At 42.6% G+C, this 19593-nt stretch overlaps 1 protein-coding gene across 5 annotated transcripts in view; it reads right to left on the bottom strand.

Moving 5' to 3' along the window:
- Positions 1–24: 24 nt before the first annotated feature.
- The window catches only part of KIF1B (kinesin family member 1B), a 79203-nt gene continuing 59634 nt past the window's right edge, over positions 25–19593 (bottom strand). For all 5 annotated transcript variants that reach the window (XM_053997803.1, XM_053997806.1, XM_053997804.1 and 2 more), the window contains 16 exons: positions 19290–19345; positions 16566–16674; positions 15924–15990; positions 15065–15149; positions 14701–14806; positions 11286–11400; positions 10621–10754; positions 10042–10103; positions 9192–9337; positions 8694–8933; positions 8208–8279; positions 7497–7618; positions 6586–6735; positions 6069–6261; positions 5373–5491; positions 25–4582 (listed from right to left, as the gene is read on the bottom strand). In XM_053997803.1, the coding sequence (XP_053853778.1) occupies positions 4540–4582; positions 5373–5491; positions 6069–6261; positions 6586–6735; positions 7497–7618; positions 8208–8279; positions 8694–8933; positions 9192–9337; positions 10042–10103; positions 10621–10754; positions 11286–11400; positions 14701–14806; positions 15065–15149; positions 15924–15990; positions 16566–16674; positions 19290–19345 (1819 nt within the window). In that variant the 3' untranslated portion in view covers positions 25–4539. The remainder of the gene's footprint in view (positions 4583–5372; positions 5492–6068; positions 6262–6585; positions 6736–7496; positions 7619–8207; positions 8280–8693; positions 8934–9191; positions 9338–10041; positions 10104–10620; positions 10755–11285; positions 11401–14700; positions 14807–15064; positions 15150–15923; positions 15991–16565; positions 16675–19289; positions 19346–19593) is intronic.

Raw genomic sequence — 19593 nt, 5'->3', positions numbered from 1 at the left:
ATAATGACAGGAGCACACATTCTATCTGCTAATGCACTGGTTGTACCTTTATTGTTTCACCTCGTTCACTAACAATTCAGTGGTGCAAGGTTACCATACACAGTTAGATATCTGCATTGCACACCTAAGGCTATACAGCAAATGGATCAGAATTAGTACAAATACATGAACTATATTTACATTTTGTATACTCAAGCTCCAAATATCGGATATATTTACAAAATAAAATAAGAAAATGAAAACCTGAAATTAATGTACAGTGTTGCTGATACACTCCTTCGCTGGGATGAAATCAGTTTGCAAAGAGATTTGTTCAAGAAGGCCACTTATACAGCATTTCCCTTGTGTACAGAGAGATTAACAGGGACATGGGGACCGCAATTCCAAGGGATGTATTCCAGTGAACAGCATGTCTGATGTCCAAATTCGGGAGCCATAACCAACTGCACATGAAATATGAACAAGCAAAGTGGAAAATTCAGACCTGATCCTGGGAAGTGCTGATCATTCAAAACTCCCTCTGCTTCCAGTCCCTGGTTTCCAGGCAAGCAAGAGGTAAATTCAGCACTGCTCAGGGGCAGCCCATTCACTTGGCAACATTAAGAATTGAAGACTTAGGAGCTCCATACCAGTTTTCTGAATACACAGCTGATCCCAGCAATTTAAATCCCGTTCCCAATAACATTGGACACAATCATCTGGTTAGTGTTGGACTAGTTTTGATTTCAAATACACGGAACACATAAATGGCCTTCTGAACAAAAGTCAGTCCTGCTCTTGAACAGCTGATGTTTTGAAACAAGGAAGCACGAAGTTAATACATCCTGCTACAGACACCACAGCCAGACCACAGACTGGGTTAGTGACTACAACGGAGAGATGCAAGCACACGTCAGACCCCTCTGCAGGGACAGCCAGCAAACCCTTCCCGAGCAGCAGCAGGACCCTTCCTCCTCCAGCAGCAGGTCACCAGCTGCATCTTCAGCAGAACACCCACCACAGCTCAGGTGTGCAGGAGTACAGGCAGATCCACGTGCACAGGCAGTTTAGTACCAGTGGGTGTTAGACCGAAGCTAATCCTCTTTCTTATCTAATGTGCAATTAATTACAGATGTATAAATATACAATACATTACATAAAATTAAATCCCTGTAAATTAGATAACAAGCAGCAAAAAGTAAAGTCTTTGCTTTGAAATACCATGGTAATCAGTAATAAGGACTATTAGACATTGACGCAAAAAACCTTTTCTCGGCAGTCTGGAAATCATACTCTGGAAATATTCTGGAAAGTACTCCCTTCTCTTCCGTATTCCCAACATACAGGAATCTTCTTTAAAAAAGTACTTAAAGTGCATTTCTAAAACACAGTATAGAAGGTTTAGCTTAATTTTACAATACCCAGGAAGATCCAACATAATTTTCAATGGACAAAAAGGATAGTTTTCTCCTTCCTTTTGGCGAGGAACATAAAAACCCAAATACAGCACAGTTTGACACTCGTTCCTCCCAGGGAATGCCCACCAAGCTCCCTGCTAGTGTGTGTCCTCACGGGCTGGCAGGCCCACAGCAGGACGCCTCATCTACAGAGGCTGAGTCCCCAGAGCTGTCTGACTCTGGGACTCCACACACACACAGCAGGTAACCAGGAATGGGCTTTGGAGTGTCAGGACAAGGCAACTTAGCGTATTTCTCCTTCCTCAATCTGTTTCCAAAAAGAAATTTCTAACATGTTGGACTACGCTCTGAAGTGAATGGAAATTCACTTTTTTTGTTTATTTGTTTGGTTTGTTATCTCTTTAAAGAAAACTTGGACTGGTTTCAGTCCAGTTTTAAGTAGGGAAACCCAAATGTCTCAAAGCAGGCTTCAGTAATTGCAGAAAAACTTTGTCTGCCTTTATGTCAGACCTGAAAACAGTAATGCCCGTTTAAACTCCACACAACAAGGACCTAGTTTGTTACAGATTATGCAGCTTTAAGAGATGCTGATGCTTAAAACCAGACTTTTGTTCGTCTGATGATCCATTACCCACTCAGACCTCAAGTCACCAGAACTTGCTTGGAGTTTTAAGATAGAAGAGTGACATTTATGCAACACCTGTAACACTTCAAGCTCTCTATAAGATAAGCATCTGTCTCTTCCTGCTTTTAAAGGAGGATTCCTTAATCATGATTTTGTGCAATGCCTATAACCACTTGGTTCATTCTCTGGCTTATCCAAAGCAAAGACTTAGAAAACTAGTTTTCTTCTAGTTAAAAAAAAAAGAAACAGATAAAAGTTAAAATGCTCTCAGTGTGTCACAACCTACCACCACCCCAATCACTCTGCCTCCTCAAACAGGTTCCACTGTCATTACAAACAGTGGTGATGGCAGCAATAACTTAATGCTTAGAATTAACCTAATTCTTGAGATCAGCTTAGCTGCAGTGTGAGGAGCCCTCCTGCAGGACAAGAAGTTTTATCCACACACTGGAAGTGCTTTATCATCATTGCATAACAAAGGAATATCATCACTGTATTAGGAGTCACACACAGTTAAACAAGACAAAAACAGAAGGAAAAAAAAACAAAAACAAACCAAAACCCTATCCCTATCATGTTCCTGGGTCCCCAGGATGCTCCTTCACTCTGGCTTCCAGTTCTGAAATAAATCTGAGGACCACAGAGACAGCATGAGCATATGAGTTAGCTTGAGAACTACCTCGAGATATGTAAGGGTATGTCCTAGCAAGTGTCAGCCTCCATCTCCCTGCTCCTCTGCCTTCCAGGCTGTTAGGAGGTCTCACTGTGCATTGCACTTTTCTGAATGATGAAGCCCCACAAAGCAAAGACCTTTCTCAGCAGATTCCTGCTGATGACTGAACCCAAATGAGCCTCCTGGGCTGCACTGTGCCTACTGCAAGAGTGGGACCTACCCTTTCACCTCTCCCTTGCGAGGCTGGAGCCTCCAGATGAAATCCCATTACACTGCCCAGGATCACAGCCAGCCCTATCAGTGCCCTGGGTACAGCAAGAAAGGAAAACACAGCAGGAAAGAACACACAACATCCCCAACACCTGACTGAGAGACAGCACTTCACTTCCCCGAGAGGAAATTCATTCTGCTCTTCTTTGCTGGGGCAAGGACCAAAGCTTTGGCCACAAGACAAACTTACACAGTAGGTCAAGAACTGACACCACGCAGCTGATGTCCAAGAAGCCAATTATGACATTCCACTGACCAGGATCAGAATCCACTTGCTCTATTCCCCAGGAAGGGTTAACTCTGAATATAGTGGGGTTTAGCTGATGAAAACTGCAGCAGGGAAATTAGGAGACGCTCAGCAGTTATTTCAAAAGGAACTGAAAGTGTCCTGCAGCTCCCTGGAGAACACTGCAGGTGCTGGGCCTAGGAAGTGTTCCACAGGCCTTGGATGCTCCCATGGACAGGTGGGGTGACATGGGAGCATTACAGGTAAGGGATGCACAAGGAGGCCCTTGGGAACAACACCACAGAGCTGCTACCCTGACACAGCCACGGGCGTCCCAAAGCTCTTCCCAGAGAGGTGAGAACTGTTCCTGCAGAACTTGGAAGTCAGGACTAAGAGCAGGAAGAGGGGATCTGCCCTCCACGGTGATCCAGGGACCAATTGCACTTTCATTTCTATTTAACACTCCCCATCTGTCAAATACATGGCTTGAGCATCTGAAATTTTTGGGATTTTATCTCATATTTCAGTCTGTGGTCTATTTCCTCTCGTATCAGCACAGTCTGCTCAGCTCAGTTCAGAGGCTGAGGAGTGCGTGTTGATGGAAACTCTTCTGGGAAAGAGTTAAACCCAAGTATTGTTCACCTGCAACCCCCACAGCAAGAGTTTAAAGGCAGATTGTTCTAGTCAGCCCCTCCTGGTTTGTTCTCTAACTTTTCCTAGCTCTTGCCTTAGCCTGCTGGACCCTGGAAACTCAGAAACTTGCACAAAATCCAAAATCCAGTCTGTCCAGATAGATTTGTCCAATATCAACTTTCAACAGAGTTTAACTTCGAGGCTGGATCCAGAAAGCCTGAGGAGCTATTGCAGTTCCTGGCTGGTAATGTCTCCATTAAACAATTTATATTTCCCTGGCATTGGAACTTTGCCCTGAGGGAACCAATGACCACTGCCAAGTCACAAATTGAATGAAAACCCTGTAGCAGTCTAGACAGACAGTGGACAGTGGGACAGACACCAAAAGGTCAGTTGAAATGGGAAAACAACTGTTATAGGAAAAATTTTTTTTTTCTTTTTAGAGTCGTGCATAATCACTCGATTTTTTTGATTTTTTTTTTTCTTTCTCTTTTTGTTTGGCCACATGCTACTAGTACAATTTAGGTACAGGTGGAAAGGAACAAAGTAGGGTTAGAATACCTAGAAAATGTGCTGAAGGAGTGGGGAAGGTGGGGGATGTTAAGCCACAGGATTACATACAAGAGAAACCGTCAAGAATCACAAAGAGAAAATGAGAGGTAACACTATCTATGGGAAGGTGAGTGGGGAGAACAGATGAGAACATTACATGGACTCAGTACTTCATCTGGCCCGTGCGTCTTCGAGCCAGCTTTGACCTGTACAAAGAAAAAAAGGGAAAAAGTAGTTGGTGAATTTTGAAAGTTCATTTTTCCTCCCTCTCCAAAGTTTATCCACCTTTGTTTTTTTTTTTTTTTTCTTTTTTTAATTCTTTGGTACAGTCCTAGTTTACTCCATATGTTAAGAAAGTAAAATGTATCCAGGGCTGAAATGAGAAAGAATTCTCATTCTCTGTTCTGCTTCTTTAATGGGAGAAGGGATCATTTAAGGGCTTCACTGTTCAGAAATTATTTGATGCTGTACGGTAACAGCTTCATTTTTTAGGTTTTGGGTTTTTTTGCTGAAAGGAAGAGCTACTGCAGTGGAGTATCCACTAGCAGCTGTGTCCAGCTAGCAGGGGCTGTCTGTGATAATGGGAAGGCTGCCAGAGAAGTTATAAAAAGGGAATATAATTTCTGCTTTAGCTCATAATCAAGACCCAAAAAAGGCAGTCCAGCACAGAGGAAGTAAGAAACTTTATAAATTTGTAAAATAGCAATACAAGGAAACCATCTTGTGGTCTCCAAATTAGCATCCCACACATGTTCAAACTGGACATGGCTGTTCAGAACATCACAAGCCAAAACAACAGCCCCTGCAGTTCCTGAAATACAGGGCTGGTTTGTTTTCTGATTGTTCTGGGGGTTTTTCTGCCTACTGTCCTCCCTTCTCCAGTTCCCACATCTTGTCAAATTCCTCAGAGCAAAACTAAAATCTGTGACCAACCATCTGCCTCCTGGTTTGAGCACCTCCCTTTGCAGCCCTGAGCGCACAGGAGCTGCCTCTTACCGAATTGTGCCAGCAAGGAGGGGATTGAAGGCGTATAACCAGTCATTCATGTCCTTGTCATTGATGGCCTGGAGCAGGACTCCACGGTGCTTTGTGCACACTCCAAATGTGTTGGGTGTCTGGAACATGAAGGACAATTTAAATACAAAGTCTACAAGCACAGAGGCTGATGCACTTCTCCTCTCTGAGAGAATCTGATCCATCACATCCCTCTTTCTTTGATGTCCTACTGGTGATTTCCAGGGTATTATTAGTCATTATCTTCTACAAAACAGAGTCTCAGCTGCTGAGTGTGGGCTTTAAGAGATGGACCAGTAGAGTTCATTTGATTCCTTGCAGGAAGTTTGTTTGTGTTGTTTTCTGGGGTTTTGTTTTTAAACAAGCAAAACACATAAGCCCAAAAAAACAAACAAAGGAAGCTGCAAAAACCCAGCATGCAGGGTGATGGTACCAACACGTGCTCCTAAAAGCTAATCTGATGTGTGACAGCAGTCAGGGTCATTCTCTGGTACAACTGTGTCCAAAACCATAAGAAACCCTGAACAAACTGGGAACTTTGTGGGCAGGATCCTCAATGTCTCCACGACTCAGATCCATTTTCCTCAGAACAGAGGTGACACACCTGATGGTACAGATGCACTGCTACTTGTAATGTTCTTGCTTTATGGATAAATAAACAACAGCTCTCAGACTCACCTTCACCATTGCCTGTTGATCCTCACTGTATTCCACCTGAGCTGTGGATAAGTTTATGATTCCTCTTTCTACAGGATCTTTGTCACTGTTGTAAATAAAAACATAGGGACGGCGAACCACCACAAAGTGCTTGGCCCAGGAGCTGGAGAGTGGCTCCTTGAAGTGGAGATATCCTTTCTTTGACACCACAGAGCTGGAAAAAGAAACCCACATCAAAACAGAAATAGATTTTCCCCTGAGTATCCCTATTAACTGCAAAACACTGTGTAAGACACTTGGTCCTTAATATGTTTTGTTTGCAATAGTATTCTGAAAAAGTTATTGTAAAACAAGCTGAATGGAATTTTCAACAACTATGCAAAAGTCTGACAGTTTTCCCCAGTCCATCACAGAGGACTCTGCAGCTCTATCACCTGTTTATCTTCCTTCTTCAAATGGGGCACAGAACCTACAAATCTCAGAAAGCCCTTGTGACAGTTCTCGGGAAGCCACGATCACACAACAATAAAAAACTTACCCTGGTCTGATTTCCTCAATGTCAGGAACGAGGTTTAGGAACTCATTCTTTCCAGCTCTGGCAAGGTAGGAAGTTTCTACTGCAGGAATTATCTGGAACTGTTCCACCTCATGACAGGGACTGGAGGCACGAGAATTTGCTTCTGGTGTCCTTTAAAAAAAGTAGAGGAAAAAAAAGTAAATTGCAACAAAGCAACTGAATGTGGCAATGGAATTTAAATTGCATCTCCAGGCCAGCCTGAAGTTCCATCCTCCAGCCCAGATTTATTGTATGACATTGGGATCCTTTTGTACAATATTGAATAGCATTTTCCCTTGGTATCTGTGGAATATAACTTATAATAACTGCTAGTAAGTTGCTTCCCCACTACTTCTACCTTGTTTCTCCTGCTAAACACAGTCACAACACAGACATACTTCCTACTACTGTTTGATGTACAATGTTCTACTTCCTCAGCACTCCTCCCTCAGGGATGTTGAACTGAGAAGGTACAAATTATGTCTTTCACTACATGGTTATTCCCAATTTGATCAAAAGTATCTTGTGTAGATACAGCTGAGAAAGATAAACAGAGATTAATGGCCACACTGGTTTATTCTGGGTCATTATTAGTAGACCTTTTCAAAAGACCTCTGAAAAAACTTGTGGACTCTGCACACTGCAGATGCACTGGTCAATGGAATGACAAGCATCTGACTGTTCCCCAGGGGAAAAAAAACCACTTCAAATGAAAAAACAAAATGGGGAAAAAGAATTGTACAGAATGACTGGAGAAGTAAGGCAAGGGGGGTGTACAGAGAAATATCTGAAAGTAGGGAAAAGGAAGAAAAGAGGAAAAACAAATCAGAAAACAGCAAAGAGATCTGTGAAGCACTGGAAAGTGATGTTTCCTTTTAATACATTACACTTACTTCTGATCAACTGAATTGCACCTGGAATCCACCAGAGAAGGGCAGGTGGATGAAGGCGTGAGGGTTGCACTGCTGAAACTGGACACGGACGGGTCCCGCCCAATCGGAGAAATATCCGAGAGCTGCAAGCACAAACACACCACAGGAGCTGGGCTGGAGCTGATGTTCACTCCTGGCTGAGAATGGCTTTCAGCAGGGAAGGCTCAGAGAACAGAAAGGCTTTTTCATCAGCCATTCCCCTCCTCAGTAGGCAAATTTTCACACAAACCACCACAAACCCATGTGGGGGCAGAAATACAGCAGCATTTATGCAGACACAGCTTGTTATTATCAATGTCCTACACTTCTGATTATTCACACTCTGACTTCTTCAGTGGATAAAACATCATCCAGTCTGAAACTTGGTATTCCCTTTGCCTACAGGCAGAATTTTTAAGAGTCAATTTATCCTCTTACATAGGGAAAGAGTCTGCTAATAAACTGGGAACTGTACTACAGTGCAAGTCCACACCATTGCCAATTCCTGCCATAGCCTTTGGAACCTGATGCTGAATAGCCAAATGCTTCCAATGGACTGAAAATAAAAAATAATACATTAATAGAAAGTGGTTTATCTTTCCATAGTATCAGTAGGTTCCATGACCCACAAACACACTGCTATTGTACTACAAATAGAGTGTATTACAATTAAATATTACATGAAATATTTACCTTACAATCGCTGATGCTGTTGTACACCTGGTTGAATTCCCGATTGAAGGTATGAGTAAGAAGCTGCAGACACTAAAGGGGGTACATGAGGGGAAACAAATGAGACATAGAGAAGAACTTAATATTTAGATTTTCAGAGAAATTTGAACAGAAGAGGTGATTTGCCAAGACACACTTGGCAGGTCATGAAAGAAAAAACTATTTCTAAACTGCTATGAAAAATAACAGAAGAGGGTAATAATCACTTCACTTGATAAAATGAGAAAGTTTTTATAGAACCACAAACACAGGGGAATGAGAAACAGCCACAGCCCAAAGCTCCCCAGCAGCACTGGCCGGTGAGAGTGGCTTATTTCACTAACCAAGATGTTAAAATGAAACTCTCATGCCACTGGATATTCCCTAAGCTATCTGAGAAGCTCGTGATTGACCTATAATCCCCTCTGGCACCCCAGCTGCCAGCAGGATGGTTGCCCTGTGCCATACCTTGGTGGCCAGCTCCTTTTCCCGGTCCACCAGGCTCTCGATGTCCGCGGAGTCGTAGCCGCTGCTCTCGCTGGGCGTCACCGCGCTCTCGAAGGTCGTGGTCGAAATCTGAGAGGAAATGCTGGTGGAGGTGCTGAGGGTTCCACTGCTCAGGCTGGGAGACAACGAGTCACTCAGGGACTTGGGGATGCTGTCACCAAGCTTCTCACGAAGCAGAAGAAAATGTCGGGTTTTTTCCACCTAGTAAGGAAAGAAATCAGTATCGTCTGCTCCAGGAAGGTGCCAATTTTGCAGACACTGAATTCTTAAGAATCCTTTACTATTCATACCAGTAACTTTCCCCAGGGAAGGGAGTTTACAGTGGCACTGGAAATTGAATTTGCCTTTTTGAATACACCGAGATTCTGAGCTGAGGACTCTACTCAGCAGCCAGCCACACTTTGTATCTTCTCTGCCAGGAGAATTGATTTAAACCTTGACTTTGATCTCTTTACTCACCTCATGCAGCAGCTCCAGTTTCTCCAGTTCCCACTGATGCTCTAGAATGAGGCTGTCACCCCTGGGCCTCCAACCTGCCAGGTTCTCCTCTCCCCTCACGTATGCCACAGAAGTATCCAGGACTTTCCTCCTCCTCCTCTGCATTCCTGAGCAGTAAAAAAACAACACGAGACATGTTAAAACCATAGCCAGAGTGGTGTCACTGAGAAAAAAATCAGCAATTTGCAAAGAACCAGCACTTCTGCTGTTTGGCTGGAAATATACAACACAGGGATTTCATTACCTGCAAATACACAACCAAAGATATTTGATTTAGTCCAGCTTTCTTACTTTTTTCAAATATTTTCTATTGACCAAGATATAATGCATACTCTTGTTCAGTTTAATTTAACACAAAGACTTCAGTTTCTACATCTTAGAAGAAAAATGCACAGATACACCATGAACTACATTCTTTCTAGGTGTGAAGTTGGCATCAGAAATCAGCAACATCTTCAAAAGACAAGAAAAGGCTCTACTGCTACAAAACCTACAAAACTCTACTGGCTACAAAACTGTTCGTTATGAGCCATGGATTATGCCCCTAAGACTCAGGTACATGCACTCAGTGTCCTGAGTTACCTATGTCAGAAAACAAAGTTTCCAGTGAGTCCTTGTTCACCAATGGTAAACACAGACTTGAGTCTAAAGTAAAAGCCTGAGTAAGTATTTTATGGAATAGCAACATTCCATTGCTTCTATGAAACACAGGAACTACTTCTGATCAGGACAGAAATGTTTACTTCATTCTGCCTGAGAAATTTTCTGCAGTATTTCCTATTTATCACTGGAACACCCAGTCACTGCTTACCTGGACTTCCTGTGTCTGCCATTTTGCATAAACTCAGTTCATAGATCCCAGTTACTCGATTGCTGTGCACAAGAAAGCAGAAGAAACAAAACCACACTATTTATTACCTTCAGAAATAAAGTGCTTCAGCTTTAGCTCAGTGGTTCCCAAAGCAGAATTTTAAGTACAGCTGTTAGTTAGAACTAGATTTCAATTCTACTCTTGCACAAAACAGCCAGAACAGACTGCAAAATCCCAAAAAAAAAGGCATTTCCCCCATGTTCCTCCCCCCACCCTGAACTGGACTTGAAGAGCACATGCTGCAGTAAATTCCAAGGTCGGGATCAAGGTCATCTATGTGCAAGCTTGAAAAATGAATCCCTCTTCCCAACTCTGTCAGTCTGGAAAAGAGGTCAGTAAAAAGAGAAGCCATCCCAGTTCCACTGAAATAAATGCAAGAAAGAACATTCAAAACCAGACTGGAGAACCTACGAGTAGGTAAAGTTTCAAGGAAAAAAATTAAGAAAACTAAACTACATCCTCTAAGAGGAAACACAAATACCAAAAAAAGGCAAATACCAAAATGGCAACTGCACTTACGAGTCCGGGGATTTGGAGTAGCCGCTGCCAAAGAGGTTGCGCAGGGACCGCGGCGGGGAGATCTTGGCGTCCCGGGAGTAGAACACCATGCAGACATCCTTCGTGATCACAGCAGGCTGGATGCAGTGGTCAAGCTAAGAGCAACACCAGCAACGAATGAATGGCTGCAGCCAACTGTGCCGAGTTACACTGCTGCCCTTAGTGGGACAGCTTTTGAAATTTGTTCTTGTTTGGGTCTTTGGTGCATGGCTTTCATATGTGTATCTGTGAAAAAGAACTGCCAAATTTCTTGATGCATCCCATGAAATTATTTTACTAGACAAAACAACAGTGTCTTGTACACAAGCCAAGAGCTAAGCCACTGTTTTTAACACCAGTACTTACACAGCAATGTTCACTGATTCCAGTGGATTTTCAGATACAAAGACAGATAAAACAAGGCACAAAAAGGTAAGACCACCACTATCTCTTGTGTTGCAAGACAGTAATACCCTGACATCAAGATGTTAATTATGAGTACATTTTTCCCACCCTGTTCTCAGGAAATGAATAAATACTCTTACTGGCTTCAGGATTCAAATCACTTTTGAATCTATTTCTCTTGGGTACACTCTGTGTCCTGTCTCAAATAGTCTATAGCCAGCAGGAAGGCACTGGTGTCTCACCTCCAGGTAGGCAGAAAGGGTCATGTAGATCTTCTCTCCATACGGTGTCACTCGGTTGAGGAGGAGGGAGTTGTGCAAGGAACTATCCCAAACCGCCTCGAACCGGTAGAAAGTCCTGGAAAGAAATACAGTAAAAGGTCAATAGTAGGAGTTCCTCTGCAGCCCTCTCATCACTCAGTGTAAAGATCTCTTCTTCAAGTGATGAGGATAACAAACACTTGATGCAAAAACTGTCTCTTTATTTCCAAGGTAATTTACTTCTACCACAAACAGTGTGGCATAAAGACCACCGCCTGTTATGGAGAAGACTTATCTAAAAGAGAAAAGAGGGAATGCAGAAAACAAAAGCTGTCATAGCTCTACAGGGAAGTCAGCACTGAACAGTTGTTTCTAAACAGAGAAAATTAATTTCTACTGCTGCAATTCAGCCCAGCTGGATCTTAAAAGTGCATGGGAAGATTCTTTCTACACCATATTTTAGGACTTCTGTAAGACATTTCTTCAGTATGGGACAAGGAAAGAGGAGCTGAAAGCTCCCACAGGTCTACCCCAGCAATCCAGAAGGTTCAAGTAAAAAGTGAGAGACAGCATCACACACAGCACAGCTCAATCACCACACCTAAAGGCACCGTTATACTCTCCCCTCTCTAGCGGGGCCTGGGGAAATGAGCTTTCTCCTTTCTCACAGGCAGCGCCTGATTTCAGGAAGGTCCCTTTGGAAAGAAGATCCTATTCAGGAACTCAGCACACCTTTCCACATTGATGACAGAAACCAAAGGTATTCCTTCTTCATCACCTCTATATAATTTCCCTCCCAAATCCTCTTGCTATTTTTATCCCATTTTGAGTCCAAATGATATAGTACTAAAAACAAGAAAGTGCTTCATGTATATTATTTTTTTTCAAGTAAGTTATAAATCTGCAGAGTTTCTGTCCTAGTTCCCAACTCAGAAACAAAAGACATAGGACAAATAGCAGGGTGGGGGTAGAAGAAGTAAGAAAATACAAAGCGAAACAAAAAGAAACATGAAACCGCCTAAGAGCAGACATGTCAGAAACAAAGTGCTCAATCTCAAACAGAGCTCTCAAGAATCCCCTTTCTCTGATACCAATTACGTAATTCCAAGCTAATACATAAAGGCACCATGAACTGCAGTCAAGTGAGAGTACTGCTAGATACTGTTTGCATTTAAAGAACCATATTTAGGAAACTACTTCTAAATATGTTGTTTCTATTAAAAATACAAAGAAACGGAATCTAAAGGCCAAGTATTTGGTAGCTTTAAAAACACTGTGAAGTACTGTAAAGTAATAATCCTCATTTGAGTTAGATTAGGCAAAGAGCACAGTTGTCTTCTAAACCTTTACACATCTGTGTTGAGTCCTTGTGTTTTAAACTTTCATCCCGACTTAGCTATGGCAGCAAGCAATTTTTTCAACTTCTAGCAAATTCCAGATCTACTCTCAGGGTGGAAGAGAAAATAGTAAAACCTGTCTGATCACAGATGGAAAAACCACTGTACATAGCCCTGGCATAAGTTCTGCACCAATTGCCAAACAAGATTTCTCCTCATGGAAAGAGAACACAGGTGTAAATGCTCCTCAGTGCAGAAATACTACCAGCCTCTTGAGCAAAATGATGTTTGGACAAATACCAAGATGAAGTCAAGCACAGCTTTGAGGCAATTATTTTAGTGAATCTTTTCTAGCCAGGAAGGTAAATATACACAGCTTTGCCTGCCCAAACCAGAATTTGCTACAATAGCTATAGAGCGACACAAAAACCAGAGGTGAGCAAACTCCTTTCAGCACAGCCAACAGCACACGGAGGAAAAGGGAGCACGGAAGACACAAAGCATGGAATAGAGGAGAGACAGGTTAAATGTGTAGCTAAAACTGATTCTGAAGTGGATCTCAGCATTAGTGAAAGGTGGTGAATTGGGAGCACTGAAGACTCTGTCTTCTCTTTTCCAGAGGCAGAGCACAGAAAGCAGAGTGCAAAGTGCCCCAGACTGTGCAGCTGCCATGCCGGGCTGTGATCCCACAGGGAAGCTGAAACAGGAATCCAGCACGGGCAGCTACTGCACGTCTGGCTCCTCTGCCAGCTGCTAAACTAAGGAGTGGCAACCACATGGTTGAATTTCATATGCAAATCCAGCCCCAGAACAGAGGCTGAATAGCAGTCACATGGCAGCCACTGCTATTTGATCAGAGCAATTCAAGTAACCTCATAATTCAGTCCTTGGCTTGGTCCTTCAAACAAGCAGTGTCAGAGACAGTGAGAAAATCCAAATTTAGTTCTTTGATACAGAACAAGGGAAGAAAATAGCAAGGACTACAGAAAGGGTCTACATTTGACAGCACATCAAGAGAATCAGAAAGACTACACAAAGGAAATTCTCCTACTCTCACATGTGAAGGAAAGATCACCTTCACAAGTCCCCCAGTGAACTGTACCTGAATAACCCTCTGACACAGAGGAAGAGGAGCAGGAGGAGGAGGAAGAGGAAGGCTACTTCTGGAAGAGCTAAGAGGTGTGCTAACAGAATTCAGTAAAAGCTGAGGGAAGTGGCAGCAATACAAATGGGACATAAAGCATTCTATTTTCAAGAATCTTTATGTACAAAGAAAGCAAACAGAAAATACCTAGGCATATCCTTATCAAGAAAGAGCCTGTAAAAACATAGAAAGAGCTTCAGTTAGTGCAGCCAAAAGCACAACAGAAAAACAACAGCTGAGAGGAACAGAACAAGTGGACTAAGAAACAAAACAAAGTGAAAAAACCCCACAGAAAGCATCAAACAGGTCTGCAGACAATGAGCAAACATAAGACATATATCCCCTACCAGGGCCTCAATTCCCTTCCACCACACTGCCATGCACTCATCCTACAACTTAAACCTGGGCATTTTGGGATGAGATGGCCAACAGCTTCATCCCATTCATCCTTCACCCAAGCTGCCCACCTTACAGAAAACTACAGAGATATAGAGGAATTTATAGAAATAAAACAGAAAGCACAGGGCTTTCCAACTGCAAATCCAATAGCATCAGACAGGAAATCAGCAACAGTCTCCCTGTTTTCCAGTTATACTGATCCATTAATTCAAACACACTAAAATACCCACTCCTCAGTGGAAGGCAATAACTGCCAATCCCCCAGTCCCTGCCTGCCTTTACGGACTCCAGGTGGCAGAGAGCCCATAGGCAGGAGCAGCATCCCAAATCCACTTTAATGCCACTGGTGTGTCAAAGTCCAGGCCTCTAACAGAGAAGGAAGAATTCCAGTGCTTGGAAGGATCACACCTCCAGCATTCAGCAGGTGCAGCAGAGGTGGACTCAAACCTTCCTCCCCTCTGGAAACAGCCACTCCAGAGTCCCACTCCACTCCTGCTGGAGTACTCCATTCACTTACCTATTGGAGCTGTGAGAGGACTTCAGGTATTTTGCAGAAATAATATTCAAAGACAGAATGGCATCCACAGCAGCTTCATCCACCTCTGCTTTATTTCTTATACGCCCTAAAAAGAGGAAGAGGAATCAATTAAAATTCAAACTGCAACACAAAAGGAATTTGTTTTCCCAAATATAATTTCAGACTACACTAATAACAAGCAGCTGTAAGTGCAAGTTGCAAATCTTAAGTTTTTCCTCTGGATCTTTTTAAAATTCTCCTCCTACAGACAGCGCTCATAAAAATGACAGAATCTGATACAAAGAGAAATTACCAGTAATAGCTTTTCTTCCCTACAGAGCAAGACACAAAACCATTTACTCACCAACCACCAGCTCTCGCACATCTTTCCAGTGCAGCTCACTGCCCTTCTCATGGATAATGGTGACTGTGATTCTCCGCTGGATTCCCTGTGGAGTTCAGAAACAAAACACTGCTGAAGTGTTTACACACACATCGTCTATTTTGCACTTATACTGCCAAGGTGAAGTAAATAATATAATTTAAATAATATTATTAATATTATTTAATATCATTTAAGTGATTTAAATAATATCATTACATATCATCTGTAACCGAACAAGCAACTCTTTGTTTCAGGGCCCTAAAATTCATTTCAAGGGGATGTTATATTTTCATATGTAAAAGAAATTAAATGCTTCTCTCTCCTCACTCCACAAAGACAGAGTAGGAAAAATATACCTTCAAACCTATAAACCATATTTAACTGGGATTATCTTTATAATCTAGCTAGAGACAAAATATTATTAAGGATGGTAAGAGGAATTTAAGATGCACTGAGATACGGTCACTTCACAGATTATGTGTCACAGCCACAAGCAGTGAGAGAGAGCAAATGGAATTTGATTCCATATGATCCTTCCATATGGTCCTTAGAGATGCTGGAGAACACTGAAGGCACAAATCTGGTCCCAAAGGTTCCTGCTTTTTAAAAGGCTTTCCTCTTTCATGAGTGGGATGCCCACTGATAAGCAACAGGAACAGCGATATCCTGGGGGCCACGCAATGCCCTCACAGCCCAAAGCCAACAGAGCAGGCACAGACTGGGAGATCCTGCCTGCCCCTGCACAGCTGTGTGGGAAAGGAGGTGCAAAGCCCAGCCAGCAGCATCCCCTCCCTCCCTGCAGAGGTGACACTTGCTGTTCCACAGCTTTCATCAGTACCTGGTGCAGCAGAAAGGTCCCCTGGCAGGGCAGGCCCCCGGTGTGATCCACAATAGCAGGGATGTACCTGTGTGAGACAGGGAATCAAGGATGTACTGCTGCCAGCAGCTAAGCCATAAGAGTGTGTCTTTCTACCTGCTCTACAAACAGGCTCCTTCTGGCATTACAGCATCACTGAATCGTGGAAGTATCATCCACTGTACTTCCAGTACTAATGGAAAACTGTGGAACTCACTTCCCTATATAACCCCTGAAGACCTGTCAGGGGAAAACCTTCTTTGTAGCAGAGATGAACACTGAACAGGGTCTGCTACGTGACTGGAGTAAAGTCTCCAGTGTCCCAAAGAATCCAAACTCATGGCCTGCACAGGGAAGTTTTCCTGTGCCCGTGTCTGGAATTTCGCCATGGAAAGATCCCTCCAAGTGAGAAAGAAAGTAATTCTCTCACTTTAGTCCCTTCCAATGGGGACAGCTACTGCCAGCAGGTTGGACAACCATCACTACAAACCAGCCAGGCCCCCACCATGGTGACTGCTAAACATCAACCTGGTCTGAACAGAACAAAGGGGAAAAAACCAAGTAATCTCATAAACCACCGTTCTTGAAACACAATGTTAATCACAATGTTAATACAGGACTTACTCCCCTGTTGGCTCCAGTTCACTGATCTCAAACCACACCAGGAGGTCGTATTTGCTCACACTCTGGCCCAAGCTGGGCTTGCTCATAGTATTCAGCTTTGTAGCTGGCACTTAAAAGGAAAAAAAAGAAAGGAAGAAGAAAATAAGAGTGGTTTACAAAGACTGAACAAGGAAAGCTTATTCAGGACTCAGAGAAACGTGCCATTTCAGAGGTCCTACATATTCTGTGTACGTAGGCAGACCACAGCTTTTACCATGAAAATGATGTTGCTTACAGCAATCATGATTTCTCTAAGTGTTTTTTAAATCTAGGTTACTAGAATAGAAAAAAAATTTGAAGTTAAATAATGGAACAAAAGTGCATCCAAAGAGCCTGGAAAAATACACAGTCCCTCTAGATCCACAGAGAAGTAGTTTCCTCAAATGTGCATCAGTTGCTTTATGGCTTGACAGTTGGTGATTCAGAATTGCTGAGGTCTGTTCATCTGCAGGATTACTCACCCATAAAATACATTTCACCTTCCCCACACAAGAGGAAAAGAATAGAACTTAAAACTTCAGTCTTCACTTCTTCATGTTACAAAACTGCCAGACTCCCGCACCACTTGGTTAAGATATTGTATATGTAAAAAGGCAGAACAAGACTTATTCCAGAGCCCTAATCCTGCCTAAGTATTTTTCTGGGCTCCTTATCTCTTGGCATTAGTGAGTATAACCAGCCAGATCCCATCTAATTCCTTTCATTCAAATGTAGGGATAAACCATGTTAAAAAAAAATAATGAGACAGCTTAAATACTAGAAATAACCTAATACTCCCTCACACATCATATGTTTTAGTTGCCATTACATGCTTTCTCTTATCTGTTCACTCACTACATTTTTGTAAATGGGAACATTTTAAAAGCTTAGTTCCTGTACACTCTGACTGGGATTTTTATAACTCTGATCTTCCATTTTTTCTCCTTTCACATACTAACCTTACTGCTTTTATTAAGCCCAATAATTATTCTCCATTCTACCTCTCAAGACCCAATCCCCCCTTGCTCAGGTATTCTTTAGGTTCTCCCTCCTTTACATCTCTGTATCCTTCGGCTTCTACCATGACTTTATTTCCCATACAATGGAAGGACACAACAGCCCCCAGTTAAATAAGTCCTTACAGGAATGCCTAGGTGCTCTCTTTTGAGATCTGTTTCTTTTCTGGGTAAAATAGCAGCTGCCTCAGAGGGACAGATTTTACAGGAATCAGTTATTGACAGCACAGCTCCACCCTGGGAGGCAGCGAGCTTGGGGCTCATCATTTACCTTCCCATACATTACTGAGGGTAGTAACTGTCTTACACCCAATCATCTCATGCAGCTGCACACAACTCACTCCAGCCAGAGGAACATCAAACACACAAGTCACTCAAGGTTATTGCTAAGCAGAGCGACTCAGAAGCATCAGAAGAGAAAAACAACAGAAAGACACATGTAACTAAACATGAAGGCTTGATTCTAGATGTTCTCACAGACTTGCTCTGGTACAATTATTAATCAGCATGACTTTTTTTTGAGTTAAATAAAAGAGAATACAAATGGAAGTGAGGAACAGCACTGTTAGTGCCAGGAAAGGAAGATGAGTGAAAAGGAAGCCTATACAGAACACAGCAGAATGTTTCCTCTATACCTGCCTGTGTTTCCATATGCATCTCTCATCCCAGTATCACAAAACTCTATGCAGAACACAGAAAAAATCAGAGGTCGGGGAAGTTTCAGGGAACAGATGCAGTGACACACAAAAATCTGTGTCTCCCAGCACACTGGAGTCTACAGACTGCCTCCATGGTTCTTTCTAAAAGAGCCCTGAATTTAAGCACAGCATCATCCTTCCATGAGCACAACCATGGCAGCTTCTACTCCTAATACTACTACATGATAAAGGAAAAAGGAATTTCAAAGCACATTTTGGAACTACTTCTACATCTATCACAGACCAAGTTTGGCTACTAACCATCTCGTTTAGGAGCCCGCTCACTCTGACAACTGGGAACAGGCAGAAAGAGAAAAGGTGGCAGCTGGTCAGCTCCATCCTGGAAAGCAGCCACGGCAGAGGAGGCGAGCACGTTGGCATGCTCGGACAGCGTGTTCAGCACATGCACGTTTACATAGCCAGACATAAGGTACCTAATCAACTCAATTTTCCTTTCATGGTCTGCAGAGGAATGCAACACACACAAAGAAAGGATGGTAGAAATATGCAGGTGAGAAGAAGAGGGAGAAGGAGGAAGTTAAAGGTGAAATGGAAAAAAAAAAATCACAAAAGAGTTCAGCATGCATTATTCCAATTAAGTAAAGAAAACTAAGAATCATTTCAACAAGACTGACTCACTAAACGAGAACATGAGAGAGCAAAAAGATGAAGCAATTAATGAATAAGCAAATTTCCTGTCAGTAAGTGCTCAATAAGCAGAGGAAGAGCCATAGCCAGATCTCATGGAATATGGGCAATACCTCAGGAATGGAATTCTACCCCCTAATGAACTAAGCAGCACTTCCTGCAGAGGAGGTTGAGAAGAAATAAAAATAAAACATAAAGAGGGCAGAGAGCCAGCAAAGACATTCAGTGCCCCCTATACCACTCGCTCCATTTACATTTCCCGGTGTCCTGGATACCTCAGGAATACACAGCCTCCATTTGCAGTAGCAGACCTGTGATGTACAGAATCAGAGAGTTGTTCTCACCTGGCTTTGACAGTGGCATAGGGGGAGGAAAGAATCTTCGAGAAGGCTGTGGAGGGCTACAGAGAAATGAAGAGTTATCAATACAGAGGCAGTTAAACGTAAGAAATATACACAAATGCACACACATGCATCTTTGTGTACACACACCTATTATTGTCTCTAAAAATATCCTCACAATTCTATGAAGACAGGTGAATATCCCCTGTCAGGAAAACAAGGGGGCTCAGCACACTTCTCAGATGAACCTATGCTCTTTTTCTATTCTAGCTCAACCAAGCCTAGGAGCACTGTTGAGATTTTCCCA

The sequence above is a fragment of the Vidua macroura genome, chromosome 23, assembly GCF_024509145.1.
Source record: "Vidua macroura isolate BioBank_ID:100142 chromosome 23, ASM2450914v1, whole genome shotgun sequence".
NCBI lineage: Eukaryota > Metazoa > Chordata > Aves > Passeriformes > Viduidae > Vidua > Vidua macroura.
This window is presented reverse-complemented; position numbering and strand designations above follow the sequence as displayed.